Here is a 16719-nt window from a genome sequence, read left to right on the forward strand (position 1 = left end):
TTGTATATTCTTTTTTATTTTTTATTTTAGAAATCATATTTATAAAAAATTATTTACTAATATCAGAGTGATTTTGCAAATTAATATTTATTGTTCGTCTTCTCTATAATTTGCTTCAATAAATTCAATTAAATATATAATATATTTTTCAAAATAGTAAAAATAATGATAATAAGATCTTATGTGGGTGTTTGGAAACCCAAATTTTAAAACTACAACATTTTCCAAAGTAAGTTCAACAACCTTCTATAACTACTTATCAAATTTCTATAACTTTTTATTATAAAAAAATAAAATAAAATTTCTATAACTTTTGTATGCATGCAAGATCCTTATTACAATATGAAAACGAAGTAACTCTATCAATAGTTACTAAAGTAAGTTGCTCCTTTTTATATTTTAAATTTTTTAAAATATTGGTCCGTCAACTGTAATACACATTAAATTTGTGAAAAAAATAAAATTGTAATTTTTAAATTTACTTTAATTTTCATTTAGATTTTTTAAATTTATTTAATTTTTCCTTCGATCATTTAATTTACATTTATTTGCACCACTAAATTAAGATATATTAAATTATTTATGCAATGTTTTAAGTTTAAATTTTTTTCGACTTATTGTCATGAAATGTTTAGATATATTTAAAACGTTGCAAAAAATTGAAGGAAGTTAAAGACATTAATTATGCTGATAGATTTTTATTACATTAGTTTTAAGACTATACGTGTGTTTAAATTGTTGTGAAGAAAATCAAGAAATATAGAAGATTTATAAAATACGAAGAATCTTTTCTATATAAAATTAGATAGAGAGAGAAGCATTTAAGCATCATTATTGAGAATTGAGATAGCAGCAGGAGCATCAATATGGGGGGGAAACACAACAATCCCATAGGAAGAAGAGAAATTGTTGGAGAAGATTGTCACTGTCCATTACTACAAACCAAAACAGATGACAAGGTTGTTGTTGAACTTCAACTTCAAAATCATGATGGATCCAATTGTAATAATGGGTCATCAGCATCATTTTCTGGGTCAGTCTTCAATTTATCAACAACAATAATTGGTGCTGGAATCATGTCCTTACCTGCAGCCATGAAAGTGTTGGGACTAACCATTGGTGTTGCTTCAATCATCTTCCTTGCTCTGCTTACACATACTTCTTTGGATATTCTCATGAGATTCAGCAGAGTTTGTAAAGCTAAAAGTTATGGAGATGTCATGGTGTATGCTTTTGGAACTCATGGAAGATTGGTTCTTCAGACATCTGTTCTTATCAACAACTTTGGAATCCTTGTTGTTTACATCATAATAATTGGTAACTAAATTTTACTTTATTATTACATGTACGTCTTGTTTGGATAAATATTTTAATTAAACACTTATAGGACTATTAGTCCATTTGTATAAACAAACTATTTCTATTTCAAAAGATAAAATTAAGTCAAACAGTTTTTATACGATAAAATTAATACATTTATAAGTTATTTTTATAAATTATCCCAAAAATAAGCTGAAATAGTTTGTGGATATATCATAAGATGTTTCTACAATGTTAGCCAAATAGTCTTGCAAGTGGTTATGTCAGTGCATAAATTCAAATAAATCAATCCAAACAGACTAGTAGTTGGAGGCAAATTCTTGGTTAGACCAATTCGGTAGGTGGTCCAGAGTAGATCAATTCTTGAATATTGTACAAAACACCACCGGTCACTGACATCAATCTCCTAAAGTAGAAGTTCATTGTTCTCCTTATCCTTACAACTAAGAGAATAACTTAATTGGTGACCTGAACTTGTACTTGATATGTGCAGGTGATGTACTTTCTGGAACAACTTCAACCGGAATTCATCATTTTGGTGTACTGGAAGGATGGTTTGGCGAGCACTGGTGGACAGGGCGTGCTTTTGTTCTTCTTGTAGCAACCCTTCTGGTATTTACTCCATTAGGATTCTTTAAAAGGATAGGTACAAAATTACAATACTATGAATTCAAGTATGTTGCATAATTTACCTCATTTAGTAATTTGAATATTGTTCTGAATAACCAATTAGTTTTTTTTTTATGGTTGCAGATTCATTAAGATATACTTCTGCTTTAGCAGTGGTTCTGGCAATTGTTTTTCTTGTCATAACTGCAGGAATCACATTGGTTAAATTGTTTAATGGAAGTATAGAGAGTCCTAGGTTGCTTCCTAATATTACTGATATGACATCTATTTGGAATCTCTTCACAGCAGTTCCAGTTCTTGTGACAGCATTTGTTTGTCATTACAACTGTAAGCTATTTCAATGTGTTGCTGTAATTTTAAAATTTTGATGTTACTCTTGTTGTGAATACCTTTATTGTTAAACTTCAAATATTTAGAGTATTTCAAATGCTGTTATTTTGAGTCTTGGATTAGTCTCTCAAAAAGCTTATGAACCTATTTGTATCGACTTATTTGAGTTAATCTCCAGAAATAAACACTTATCTGACTATTTGAGAGAGTTTTTAGACAAACAACTTATGACATGTTTGTAAGTTGTTTTCAGCTTATTTTTTGTATCTCCAGAATACCATATGAAAACAACTTATATCTTATATGAAAACAATTTAACTTTATTTTTTTCTTTTGTTATAGAAATAACTTATACATTGACATTTAAATGATAAATGTTTATGCAACAGGTGCTTAATTAAGTTGTTTTTCTTTGCAGTGCATACAATAGACAATGAACTAGGAGACTCTTCACCAATACAACCAGTTATATGTGCATCCCTGGCTCTATGTTCTACTATATATATCCTTACAGCTATATTTGGATTCCTCCTATTTGGTGAATCAACTCTTGATGATGTACTAGCCAACTTTGATACCGATCTCGGCATACCTTACAGCAATTCGCTCAACGACGTCGTTCGTATCAGCTACGCACTTCATCTCATGCTTGTTTTTCCGGTTATCTTCTTTTCGCTTCGGTTCAATTTGGATGATCTTGTGTTTCCATCAGCCAGGTCATTGGAATTTGATAATTGTAGATTTTCATTGATCACTACTGGACTCATTTTTTTGCTCTATGTGGCTGCAAATTTTGTGCCTAGCATTTGGGATGTTTTTCAGTTCACTGGAGCAACTGCTACTGTTTGCCTTGGTTTTATTTTCCCTGCTGCAATTGCTCTAAGGTCTGTGTTTTCTTACTTTATCTAAATGTTATTATTGATCTCACTATGCTTCAATATTATTTTTTCAACTATATCTTTAGTTAAGAAAAAACATGGAAATGTGCAATGTTACGTATTAGGGATTAAATAAGAGTATCAATTAACTACTCATCTTATAAAACATCACATTAACTTGAGTAGTTGAAGTAATAATAGTAGAGTACTTAGACTTTTCAAATAAATAAATGTATTATTGGACAAATAATTTGACTGATAAATTTTTCAAACGAGACACTTATAATGAGATACAAGGAGTATTTTTATAATTTGTGTTCACTGAAGGTAAACATCAATAGTTTTAAAATGGAGGGAATAATATTTAAATTGGTCTTAATTTGATAGCCATGTAAACTAGAGCATTTATCAACTCTAAGTTGTCTGGATAAAACCGTTATTTATCCTTTAAGTAAGGTTTTGAGTTTGAATTTTGAAAATGGAAAAAATATGATTAAGAAGAAAGATTTCAATAAAAAGTGATCAGTTGGGTCTCTGAAGTGAGTGATTTGTTGCACTTATGGTGTAGTAACTAAATAAAACTTGAGTTTTTCCTTGGTGACCTTTGATTATGATGTTTCAGGGATCCACATAGTATTGCAACTAAGAAGGACAAGGTTTTATCCATTGTAATGATTATTCTGGCTGTTTTCTCAAATGCTGTGGCTATATATAGTAATTCTGATGCCTTGTTCAGAAGACACCAATGATTCACCAAAGAGCTGTATGATATAGACATTTATATTGCACATGAAATCTTCATTTTTGTCAAAACACTTATCAAGTGCTAAGAGTATTCATGAATGAGATTGGATTCATTTTGGAGAGAAAAAACAGTTTTATCAGTCACTCAGACTTATTGGTTTTCTTATTTTACCATTCAATTGATTATGTTTTGTTTTATAGGAAACAATATCAAATCTTTATTCCTAATGGAATTGATATAATCTCCAAAATGATCAAAAGACTCCTAATGGAATCTGTTACGTGAATAAAGCTCATAAGTAAATATAAAAATTTGGTCAAATTGGTTATAGAAGCTGCAACAACAATGACATGTAATGAAACATGAATGTGAGATAAAACTTAATATGAAGTTAATCTATGATGCGCAAAAAACACAAACTTACCAGAAATGATACGGAATAAAGAAACAAGAAAGAAACCAAACATTTCGACAACTTCAGGTAATGATATTTTCTATTGGTATTATTTATTTACTTTAAATATATGTTATTTCAAATAATGGAACAAGTGTGAGAAAAAATATTACATTAACCATAACAAAAAAAAATGCTACATATGCTTCCATTTCCCTCTCCACCCACCAAAAAGAATAAAATAAAATACAAAGTATACAAAAAGCAAAATCCAACTTTGGCTGATTTGCAATAGAAAATGTCCACATCTGAGAAAATCACCTTATAAGATTACCAAAGCTTCAATCCTTTTTATTAGTCTGTGTTGAGCCAATCATAGACAAAAAAAAACAGTTTGGCTGATGTATATGCTGAACCCTCTTGCTTTGCAACTGATCCAAGCAACTGATCCAATCAAAATTTCAAAATCAATTTGTAATGCAATATGTGAGGCCCTTTTTCTTCTCAATGACAAATTAACCATATGTGGGGCCCTCTTTCATTTATAGTGGCTTTGAAAGAAAATTGCAGTTCCATCCAAGGAGTACTAAGTCCCTGCATGGCACAAATTTGGCAACACAAATCTTGCTTTCAAACACTTCGGTTGCATTGTCTGTTCTTGCAGCTTTTGCAATGTCATGCAAGTAGATATCTTTACAAATTTCATTACATTGGACTCAACTCCACTTGACCACATGAGGAGGCAGTACTAGATAAGCAACCTGAGATTTTGTACAGTCTAGTTGAAAAAATAGGGAGACTCCAAAACCTGTCGAAGATCAAAGTCTCCCCGTTCTGGTAAAGGAGGAAACTTCAATGTGGGAAAAGTCTTCTCAAAATCTTCCAATAACTGCATTCATGATTAAACAAGGAATTCTCATAAACACACATATCTCATTTAGTGCCCAATGACAAGTTTAGTGATTATAAAAGATGTAAATGTATTTTTGGTTCTCGCAAATATATCATTTGTTGTTTTTATTCTCCGTAAAAAAAAAAATTCTAGTCCTTGCAAATATACTACTTTCTACATTTGGTCCTTGTTTTGTTTTAGTCATTGTAAAATAAGTTCATATTAGAATCGGTCCCTGTAATATGTGTGTAATATTCTTTGTAGTCCTTATGTAGTTCATATTAAAGGGACTAAAATCAGATGTTCTACATATACAGGGATCCATTCAAACATATATAAAAAATAAAAAAATAAATGGGGGAATAAACCAAAACAATGACCAAAAACAAAAAATAGTATATTTGCAACGACTAAAAACAACAAAAATCTACAGGGACTAAGAAAAATATGGTAGATTTGTAGAGACCAAAAACCTATTTAAACATAAATAAAACAAGTAAATCGCAAAGCAACATGCATCCAGAAAACAAAGAGGAAATTATGAGGCCAGTGCGTTGACTGATTTTATCAAGTGGAAAGATACTGTCAAAGGATATAAGATAAACCAGAGATGTGTTATGCAATAAAAAAGGGCACCAAAACTTTTCATAACCAAACTGTCAGTTTCATATAAATACAATCTGAGGTTAGGATCTCTTTATATCAAAAGCTGTTAGTGTATAAAAGAGATATTCAAACAAAGTGCTTCATACATGGCAATCTAGCTCTAAGATTTGTCCATGTCACCAATTTAAAGGCATATTTAAAATTTTATACCTAAACCAAAATTATAGTGGCATTTATTTAAATAAAAAAATAAAAAGCTTGTCTAGATGAAGATACTTTACATTTTCCAATATTGGAGCCTCGTAGAGTTCAACAAACTTTTCCCTGAGTATCCTGTTCATTTCGTCAACATCACATGCATGTGTCCAATAAGAATCATGAACCCCTGCAATTAAGCATTTATTTACAAACAAGAACACAAAAACCATACATGATAAATGTGTTACATATAAATCATCAGTGCGCACCTGCAAAGCTCATCCCTGCTTTTTTACAAGCGACTGCAGTCATCATCATGTGAGAACCATCAAGAGAGTGAACAAAATTTGGGGGAAAAGCTGTTCTCTGCCTTTTTACCATGACCTGTAACAAAAGTATGAAATGTGCTCTTTAGTTTAAACTAAAATTGTTCTCGATGATTATCCAAGTTAATAAGTTCAAACAAAAAACTTTTTATCAAATTTAGACAACAAGGATTAGTTTTTAAGAGAAACAGTTGCTGCATCTTACAAAAATGATCTAAAATCAAACGGACCATACATAAATTCAAAGCAAAAATACAAATCTAATTGTATTGTAGGTCAATTTTGATCAACCAATAGTTACCTTGTCAGTCTCCCGCTGTAACGTCAATACCTGAAGGGAAGTCTTGATCTGCATCAAATCCAACTTGCCATATTAGTGACAGAATTTTGTCAACTACATCTGGATCATGGTTTTAAATTCTGGCTGCGGTTACGTCGCAAACCTTTATAGTGCAAGCAAATGCAGCCTAAATTGCGGTTGCGATGCTGTTGCAGAAACTTTAAAGTCCGCAATATTGTGGTCTCCATTGTGGTTGCAGACCGCAATTTAAAACCACGATTTGGATTATTTGGCTTCTAGAAATAAATAAAAAAGAAAGGTAAAATTTAGGCTACTGTTAAGAAAATTATTACCAGATGTCTTCCTATTTCTCTGTAAGGTTGTACTACGGGAAGCCCAAGGGGGGTGACCCATCGCACTGCTTGGTTTGTGGAAGCTATCACCTACTCCATGTGACAAGTCATGTGTTAGCCCTTTTTCGCAGTAGCTATATTTTACAACTATAAAATAAACAGTTAACTCACTCACTCACTCATTTTGTAATGTTATTTAAAAGACAATTCTTCATACCTTTGCACAATCACCTAGCCAACTCATAATACTTCTTGCAGCCTCAAACATCTCTTCTAAGGCAGTGAGAGTAGTCTAAAAATGGTGAATAATATTAAGTGAAATAATAAAATATTTAGAAATGTCCACATTCAAATCCACTGTGGATTATCCACATATCAACTTCTCTTACTTTTGCAGCATAGCATGAAGCAGCAAACAGCTCTGAATCATCCTCAATCGCACAACGCTCCTTAAGCCTTCTCTTGATCTGGTCCCGGGCCCCAATATAAGTCACTCCATAGACCGATGTCATCACTGTCTGCTTCACCAACTTTCGGTCCACCTAATGTAAGCAGTTATGAATGATTTAGTTGATATGAGAATAAGACTGAGGTTGACCCATGAATGAGATTTCATATCCCAATCCCAAAGGATAAAAATAAAAGCCACTTCATATACAACACATGTACAAGATTATTTATCATAGGTCTAAATGCCCCTCTAGTTCTATTTTCAAGTATTCCACTACAAAACATCTAAATAAATGAATTAATGTTTTGAAACTTGAAAATTAAAAGAAACCTGGCTGATCAATCGCCTAGCATGCAACGCATGTGGATTAGTTTTGGGATCTTTCAATGCATCACTTTTCATGATTTCAAGTACTCTGCATCACAATACCAAATTTAATATCAAAACAGTAGCACCCTTTTTATTAAAACAGGTGTCCGCAGTCATGTATGCTTTGTATAAAGCCTTCATGCACACAAATACACTGTGATAATTACCTGGCAGCAATTCCCGAGTAAACATCAGCAGGCTGGTCTCCACCAACAAGATTGACTGCAGCAGCTCCCAACTTCAAACAGAAAAAAATTGTAGCAATTTGATGATAATGCAGAATAGAGAGATAAATTAAATAGTATCGAAAGAGAGGAAGATAATAAGAATACAAGTCACTACCTTGTCCCTACCAAGTGCTGCATAGTGTTGTAAGCCATTGCATGAACCATCCTAGCAAGTAATGGAAAAGAACAAATTGAAATGAGAAAAAAATACTAGCATGGGTCATGCTCAATGCCTTTAATTCAAGTCTTAACTTAATAATGGGATGCGCTCACGCGTGTGTGCATGTATTCTCAAATAACTATTTTAACATTACTGCAAAAAGTACCTGGTGTACAGGCATATGAGAAAGGGTAGTCTCGGGAGTGTCGCTTCTCAATGCTTCGGAAAGATTGATACATGCTGCCAAGCACTGAAAAGGATCCTCTGCTTGCAACCACCACCGCTTTCCTTCAAGAGGTCTGTCTGCAGAATCAAAAATATCATCCAGGTGGTCCTCAGTAAATGCTATTCGACCGTCATAACATAACTTGTCAACACCACCGCCATATAAATTTGCCAGATGTATTTTCAACCATTGCATGCCAGACTTCCCCAGAGGACGTCCCTCTGCAAACTCAAGTATGCCTCGACATAAATCAGAACCAAGATGGTTCAAATATGGGTGCATGGGATACGCACGCCCTCTGAAATCAAGATTGTGAGGATAGTAGAAGCCTTCTTCTTCTTTCATCTTTCGAGCAACCTACAGCCAAAAAGCCAATGCAAAAATAATATATGCAACCTCTTACGGAAACCATTTGATATAACTCAGTCTATTTAGGATTAGAAGACTTCTTACTGCCAGTTTAAGTTCTATGTCACATCGCTGTGAATGTCTCTCACTGTTCTCCTTTTTGACGGATTTAACTTTCCACTTCCATTTTCGGATTTCTGCTTCGTCTTCTGTGTCTGGTTCCTCTGGGAGGGGAGTCTTAAGACAAAAAGGATAGTCAATCAAAACACAATTGGAAATGAAGAGGCATTAGTGAAATGGAAAAGGAAAAAATGAAAAGACAGCTAATTTTGGACACGACTTAGATATAAAGCATGCAACAATTTTTTAGAAAGGTTCAGTATATGAGATGAAAGATACTAACTGAGTTAAAATTTAAATGATTTAAGGATAATGTTTACCATTTTGCATTTTAAGATAAAAGTTATAAAATCTGTTCACATATATGTTGTCATAAACCAACTATCCCATAAGCTTTAGCTTTTAGGTCATACCATGATACCACTTCTTTTCTTTATACTGTATCTCTAATCAGTGTTGCCATTGTGTTTTATGGCGGCTTAAAATGGAGGTTTTTTTGCTTTCCGTCATGGTCCAACATCTACAATCGATAACACTACTCTGTATTAGAATATTCATACTTGGGTTTGCTAAACCCCAATATACTCCTTATTCTATTTTATCTTTTCTCTCTCGTTCTGTTTTCATTCTGATATCATTTTTCACTTTCTGCCAATATATTAAAGATCAGATTCAGTTCGTTTTCTCTGATCCTCAATTACACTCTAACACATCAACCATTTGGGGTGGAAATGTGGACAATGCACAGGGTGCACCTTGAAATAGATTGCTCATATGGTGCCAGAACTAGCTACCTTGGGAAGAGAGAAATTTTAAGTGCTTATTGGAAAATAGTGCATGAGAAAGTGAGCAAAATATAGAGCTTGTGTATAATTAGATGCCGAGAGAAGAGAGGAAACTTTGATCGCGAATTGGGAAATAATGCATGAAAATGTGAGATGTCATAATTAATGCATGGAAATGTGTATAATAACTGAGTGCACATTGAGAAATAAAGCATGAGGAAGTGAGCTAAGTACTCCCGCTGGAACAAAATATAAGCAAAATTAATCACTTATGCACTTATTAGTATAACTAGTTATTCACACTTACTATTGTCCATCTCATTTAAAAGTTTTAATTCATTACCTAAATTATCCTTCATCTCATTTAATTGCATAAAAAAGTGAACATCAAGTGAACAGAATTTTTTATATATTATCAATAAATAGGTTGAAAAGAGTGCTTATATTTTGTTACAATTAGATTAGATGTGCCAAATTTGTTTATATTTTGTTACGGCAGGAGTATAGACCTTGTGTATCCCATGAAATGGAAGAAATGATGACCAAAGAATGCATGGACATGGTGTAGATGTGTGGATGGTAGAAAGAATCATTCAGATAATTATAAAAATGTACTTTGCATTTTGATGGGAAATTAAGTTCGGAGACAATCGACTCACTAGACACATCCCCTTTGAGCACAACCAATATCAAATCCAACTACCAAACTAGACTAAAAAACAAGTAAAATCAAAATAAATATTATCGCAAATAAAAAATATAGATTATATAATTTGATTTTGATCGTTAGTCTTCTTAATTTCATGTCTTCTTTTATCCACAGTGATATCACTCATGATCAGGAATAGATTGGTACAATTGTAAAAGAAAATAGAAAAAGAATGCTTAGACGTTGCAATACATTGGGAGATTGCTCCACCCATCCACCTAAAGGTCCAGGTTTCCTCACTCTCAATCACAAGATAGTGAATACCTCCATTAGGATCCTTTCCTCCCTTTTATTCTTGCTACACCACATTTCCCTTCCTTCCCACATACCTTGCAATATAAGCAAGGTTGTTAAAACCAAATTCCCTCATCTATCCCTTGTTCTCTTTTACCTAACCAAAACCAATCTTTTTATTGCCCTTTTATATTGTTTGGCACCCACCGTTACTAAAGGTTTTTTACTTTAGTAATATTAGTGTGCCAAACAATATCCAACCCAAAAAAAAAACAATTACGAACTAAAGGAACAACATTAGTATAATTCATATATATTTTCATGAATAGATATCTAACAACTTAGTGCTCAGGTTAAAAAATTCACCTTCAACACTTCCTAGATGGAATTTCTATATTATGCTAAGTTGAAGATCATTTCTTTTAGTAGAATGGGCTAGGTTTTGAGGGAAGGTGGAGATTCAGTAAATAATTTAGCATCAAGTTCTGTTTGGTACTCACATCATCGCGATCCACCAAGTCAGCCAAGCGGCCTCCATTAGCCCATATTTGATCTATCACGCCAAGTACACTTTTGTTTACCCTCCATTTTGTATCACCAAGGGTATTAAGGGCCTAAAACAATTCCGGAATTAATTTCAAGAAGTATTAAGTATTAATCTGGAACCATGAACTCAGATGCAAATGCACAAACACTAAAAAAAATTCCAACCTCAAATACTGGTTTAAGTTGATTCTTGGGAGCCCTTTTTACAGCTTCACGTTGCTGCTTTGCTCCATGTATTCTCATTACATATGATGGCAAAAACAAGTATGCCCCTTTGTCATCCCTACCATAAAATTGCAATATTTATGAGAAAATTAACAATTATAAACAAAACGGCATAACTTAGTCACAGCTCATATGTAGAATTTGTATCTGTATCTCAATATGATCCGATGAAAAATTAAACTTAGTAAACATAAGAACAACAAAGTATGGAGATGCTTGAACATGTTTTTATGATTGAAACATTGTTATCAAAGTTTCAGGCATTCTACAAGTCAATAAAACTAAGCTAACATATAAAAATTCAAAGTTCTAACATAAATTAAAAAAGAAAATATATGTATAACATGTCATACCCTGTCCAGTTAGTAGGTGGAACCAACATTGGCATGTAGGGGATAACCATGTGCCTGGCCTGTTAATGTAACACATTTCCATGTTACCGTCAGTCTCATGAATATAGGCATAAGAAAGCAAAAGTTTTACTAGAATGTATTGATCAACAACAACAATAACAACACGCCTTGAAGTATAAAACCATAAAATTTGTCAAATAACATACTAAAGGAAACGTGATCATGAATTCAAGTACAACAAAAAATCCTTAGACAATAGTAGGTAGGTCACTTACAGTCTTTTCAAGGCCCTTTTGTATCAGAGGGTCACATTCAATAACGCCATATCTTTTACTTCCATTGCTAATCAAGTAAAGAGCATTCATTATTCAATAAAGTAAAAAATGTTTAAATTTACAGATAATGATTCGGAGCGAGTACTATCAATCTCACTTTGAATCGGCAGAAACTGTTTTGAGGGTATGCTTGAACGCAGGGTAAATATCTGGTGGACTGTCTCCAAATTGATTGGCAGGTGGTTGTAAGTAAGCAGTTTCTATTAACAGTTGTACCAAACGAGAGCCGACCTGGAAAATATGCAGTAACTATATAGTAACACACAAAAAATAAAACTTCCTTGTTCATTGGTACAATACAAATATTACAAACCTTCACTTGGGCTTCCTGTCCCCAAGGCTTCCCTTCGTCCCTTCCACGAACTATCCCCATAGCTTGTTGCGTCTTCTGCTTTTTTATTAAACTAGCAACTTTTCTCCTAAGTCTTGTCTGCTCTTTTTTAAATTTCTCTTTCTCTTCAGCTGTCATTTCGTCGATTTTTACAGGTGCAAGAACAGATTCACCAGCAGACTTGCCAGTGGTTGTTTTCTTCCCCTTTGTCTTCTCCATAAATCGGTATATCTTACCCTGATCCACATATAAGGGTAGAGTTTCAGTTAATGATTACTTGAATATTGTAAATTCATGCTAATAGCATCAAATTTGAACAATAAAAACCTTGAATTGACCATATAATTTACTCAACATAAATCAGTTTGACCAAGCTAAGATTATTAGTAGGATTGACATTGACATGAACACCGGACACGATACTGATACATTGACACCAATAATAATTTGAAAAATGGAAGTAATTTCCTGTAACTACATGTGTCGGTGACGGACACAAACATTTGTTCCATACGGACACCGGCACATACTTGACACCAGATACACCTTCAATCCGAAGTGTCAGTGCTACATAGATTAGAATCCATAACAGTCAGCTTAATTAGATGGTATATTATCTGTTTCAATCAGAAGAAACGGCTTCAGAGTTCAGCCAATCATGTGAGCAGTAAATACCCATTTTACTACCAGACTAAAGCAAATGACCAAGGAAATATATAATATAAAAGCATAATAAAACTATTATATTGAACACAAAAGCATAGAATAGAGGGTGCATAATTGAATTCAGGCAACTGATTCATTTCTCGTTGTTCAATTCATATTTGCATGTTACTATACAAGATAAAGGCCTTGTTTGGATAAACATTTAAATTAAATGCATGTGTTGTTTTCGCTTTTCACAAGTGCTTATCATATAAATGCTTACTCATAAAGCTATTTCCATAACAAAAGATAAAATAAAGTCAAATTATTTTCATTATAGCTATAAGCTGTTTTCATAAGCTGAAAATACCCTATGGAAATATCATAAACAATTTTCTTAAGCTCCCCCAAACAGAGTCGCACATTCTTATATACAAAAATACTCAAACTATACCTCGTGTTCAATGGCTTCACCTATTTGACAAGCAGCTTGGATAACTCTAGCACTACCAACACCATTACTATTAGTCATCAACAACCCCATCAACTTATGCATAGTGATAACAGCCATCATATCAGGCGGCAACTCATTGAAATAAGGAGAATGACTCGCCCTATGCCTATAATCTTTACAAAGCTCTTGATCATCAGCAATTGCATTCTTTAAAGGCTCAAACCAACCAAGAAACAATGATTTCATATAAGGCAAATTAGGTGCAAGTTTCTGCTCACGCATATCCTCCAACAATTCCTGATACTCTCTTGCTGCTTCTTCCCAAGCCTCAGTCTCAATCTTTATCTGTCTCCTTTTAAGCATTTTATACTTGTAACTAGCCATGCCTCCTCCACTATTGTTCTTTTGGTTCTCTAATTCAGGCTTTTTCTTTTCCTCTTTTACCATTTCTTCTAACAGTTTCTGAACTTCTTCACAACCTGAATGATCATCTTCTGTATCGGATGATTCAATAGCTTCAGCAACACTACCGTAACCTCTAAAGTGAGCCACTGAAGTTGAAGAAAACGTAAAAGGGTCTTCAGAAAACGAAAGATTGGATCGACCCAATTTGTTTTCCGAATTAAAGATACTAACTTGACTGAAACCAAAAAACGGGTGCCTTGAATTAATTATCCTTGTTTGGGGCAAGATTTTCTCGGGAAAATTGGAGTGCTGAGAAAATCTCAGTGAAGAAGAAGAAGAAGAAGAAATTGAGTAGGATAGGTTGAACTTCTTAGAGGAAGCTCGCTTGACTATGTTAGTCCACATATTTTGTTGGTGATAGAAACGAGGAATGGAAAATTGTTCAGTAGTGGATGAGAGGTGTTTGGGGCATGAGAGAAAATGTAGAGATTTTCCCGAGAAAATTAGAGAGTAAGGAAGATCGGAATGATGGGGAAGGGTTAGTAGTAAGTGAAGTAGCAGCCGCCTTGAAAGTTAAAACCCTTCATAAACCTATTATGCTGCCTCTTGTCTTGCTTTCGATTCTCTTCTGACCCGAATTTCGTTGTCGGATTTTTCCTACTTAAACCATCTAACTCATGCAATATGTAAAATTACCCTCTCCTTCTTACTAGGGTATTATTATATTTAAACGGATATAAAGTAAAATAGTAAAATGATTTAAAAAATTGAAAATTGTACTAAATTGAAAAAATATTAGTTTTTTTTGTTTATTAAAAAAATATTATTTCATTCAAATTGATAAAATTTACATCGACCGAGAATAATATACTTTAAAGTCGCTAAAATTAAAAAAGATGAACTTGCAAATAAATTAACAACATTCAAGTTCATAGTATAAAACGACAAAATGTCTACAAATGTGACAAAATCTATGTATATGATAAAATTAAAATGACAGGAATAGTCATGTCTTCAAAGTTGCAGCATTGATGACGTCAAAATTATTGATTGCATATTTGATTGAAAATTGATTTGTTGATCTAAATTAAATGAACACCGCAACAAGACAGAAAATCAAAATGTTGCACTAAGACGACGGACAAAACAACGTCGAACTTGGACAACAAAATCACAATCAAAACAAGAAAAAAATGAAATTATTTGAATAAAAGTAAAGAAAAAACGAGTGAAATGGGTGATTTCAGACCAATAATCGCCTTGAATCACCCCCTACAATAAAGAGAGAACAAAAAAGACCTAAAGAAAAACGATTGTGCAACACTAGATTTATTACTAGTTAGATACATCTGTGTATGCACCGGTAAGGTTATTGATTTTAATGTAATGATAAAATTAATGTTGATGTTTAAGCGATTGTTTGTTTTGCAAGCAAAATAAATTAAACATAATAGTCAATGAAAATTTTAATAACTACTAAAAAACAAACATTCATAATTAAGTTTGAAACTTGAATACAACAAACATTAACATGAAACTAAAGGTTGACATAAAAAAATAAATAAATAATAACACAATCAAAATAAACTTGTAAACATTTGGTCCTCATTCTTCCCGACCTCACCCAAAGATCATGAATGTCATAGAATACAAAATCGAATTTATTTCCAAAATGGATATGATTTTCAACTTATAAGTCCTTCTTGAAGTAACAATGTCAATTATAAAGAAGGGGAGTTGAATTATAATTGTCCCTTTTTGAAAATTCTTGTTAAAAACTAAAGTATTTAACTGATCAAGATTGATTTTTGTTACAAACGAAGAACGTTCTTGGTTAGTGGAAAGAAAATAACAATATTAATTTATCAATATAAAATTGATTGTAAGACAAAAAGTAAATAGAGATAAGAAAAGAGATATCACACAATGATATATCATGGTTCACCCAACACGGGTTACGTTCAGTTTTCACAATTATGAGATTTTCCACTAAGTGCTCAAAGCAATAACATTCTTGGTTTTCGCACAGCTTTCATAGATTAATCTTGATATATTACAAAGTTCTACCTTTCTACCTAGAAAGGATTTCCACAGGTTACCTTACATTATTTTCAGAAAGCATTTTACAAGTTATCTTTTAATTCATAAAAGGATTTTTACACGCTACTCAAGCTATGTCAACAATATAGCCTTGAGTTACAAAGTAATGATTTTTGAGATTGTTAGAATCCGAGTATACTCAACTCTTGTTTGAGAATAGATTCTAGATCTTAGAACTCAGTAAGTACTGATAATAATATCACACTAAGGACATAACTGAAACTTAGAATGATTGAGAAGTTCGAGTATGATTGAATGAGTGATGTTTTGCTTGACACTTTGAGTTCTGATTTGTTCTTCATCGTGAAACTTTATTTATAGGCTCCAGGAGAGTTTATGACAGTTCATTTAGTCGTTGGAAATGATCAAATTGTCATGAGTAAGTGAATGGATAAGATCAACCATAAAACAAGAATGTTCTTGCTGAAAACAGGAATGTTCTTGTGAACCAAGAACGTTCTTCAAATTTGTTATGTTCTGATATTGACAGTTGTCTGAAGTGATCCCATGCCTTGAATCACGTGTGTAGGTCTGTTTGAAACTACAACAACAATGTCCTTTCCAGCCTGTCAGTTTGTACTTGCACTTGCTTAACTTGGAGAATGATCTTGTTTTATGTATTTTGTGAAGCAAAGTGTTTTGCCTTTGAATTCTAAATTAATTCTTACTTAGATTGATCCTTGTATATTTATGATGAAGATATGAAATGGATTACACTTCATAGATCTAATCTTTTATATAGAA

The 16719-nt window shown here is 32.8% G+C and overlaps 2 protein-coding genes across 2 annotated transcripts; one reads left to right on the forward strand and one right to left on the reverse strand.

Annotated features, from left to right (window-relative positions):
- The first annotated feature begins 804 nt into the window (after positions 1–804).
- LOC101492375 (amino acid transporter AVT6A-like) lies at positions 805–4039 on the forward strand. The gene is made up of 5 exons (XM_004509709.4): positions 805–1317; positions 1814–1966; positions 2074–2277; positions 2699–3164; positions 3781–4039. The coding sequence occupies exons 1-5, from the start codon at positions 867–869 to the stop codon at positions 3905–3907; spliced, it is 1401 nt and encodes a 466-aa protein (XP_004509766.1). The 5' UTR covers positions 805–866; the 3' UTR covers positions 3908–4039.
- A 340-nt stretch (positions 4040–4379) lies between these two features.
- Positions 4380–14510, reverse strand: LOC101492707 (DNA-directed RNA polymerase 1B, mitochondrial-like). Its single transcript, XM_004509710.4, has 19 exons — positions 13471–14510; positions 12354–12608; positions 12138–12271; positions 11981–12047; positions 11706–11764; positions 11293–11410; positions 11082–11195; positions 8839–8970; positions 8326–8742; positions 8115–8165; positions 7940–8010; positions 7734–7818; positions 7342–7494; positions 7170–7244; positions 6953–7042; positions 6621–6668; positions 6263–6377; positions 6077–6180; positions 4380–5186 (listed from the first exon to the last, which is right to left on the reverse strand). Exons 1-19 carry the CDS (start codon positions 14278–14280, stop codon positions 5076–5078), a joined length of 3009 nt encoding a protein of 1002 aa, XP_004509767.1. The 5' UTR covers positions 14281–14510; the 3' UTR covers positions 4380–5075.
- Positions 14511–16719: the final 2209 nt, after the last annotated feature.

The sequence above is a fragment of the Cicer arietinum genome, chromosome 7 (assembly GCF_000331145.2).
Source record: "Cicer arietinum cultivar CDC Frontier isolate Library 1 chromosome 7, Cicar.CDCFrontier_v2.0, whole genome shotgun sequence".
Taxonomy (NCBI): Eukaryota; Viridiplantae; Streptophyta; class Magnoliopsida; order Fabales; family Fabaceae; genus Cicer; species Cicer arietinum.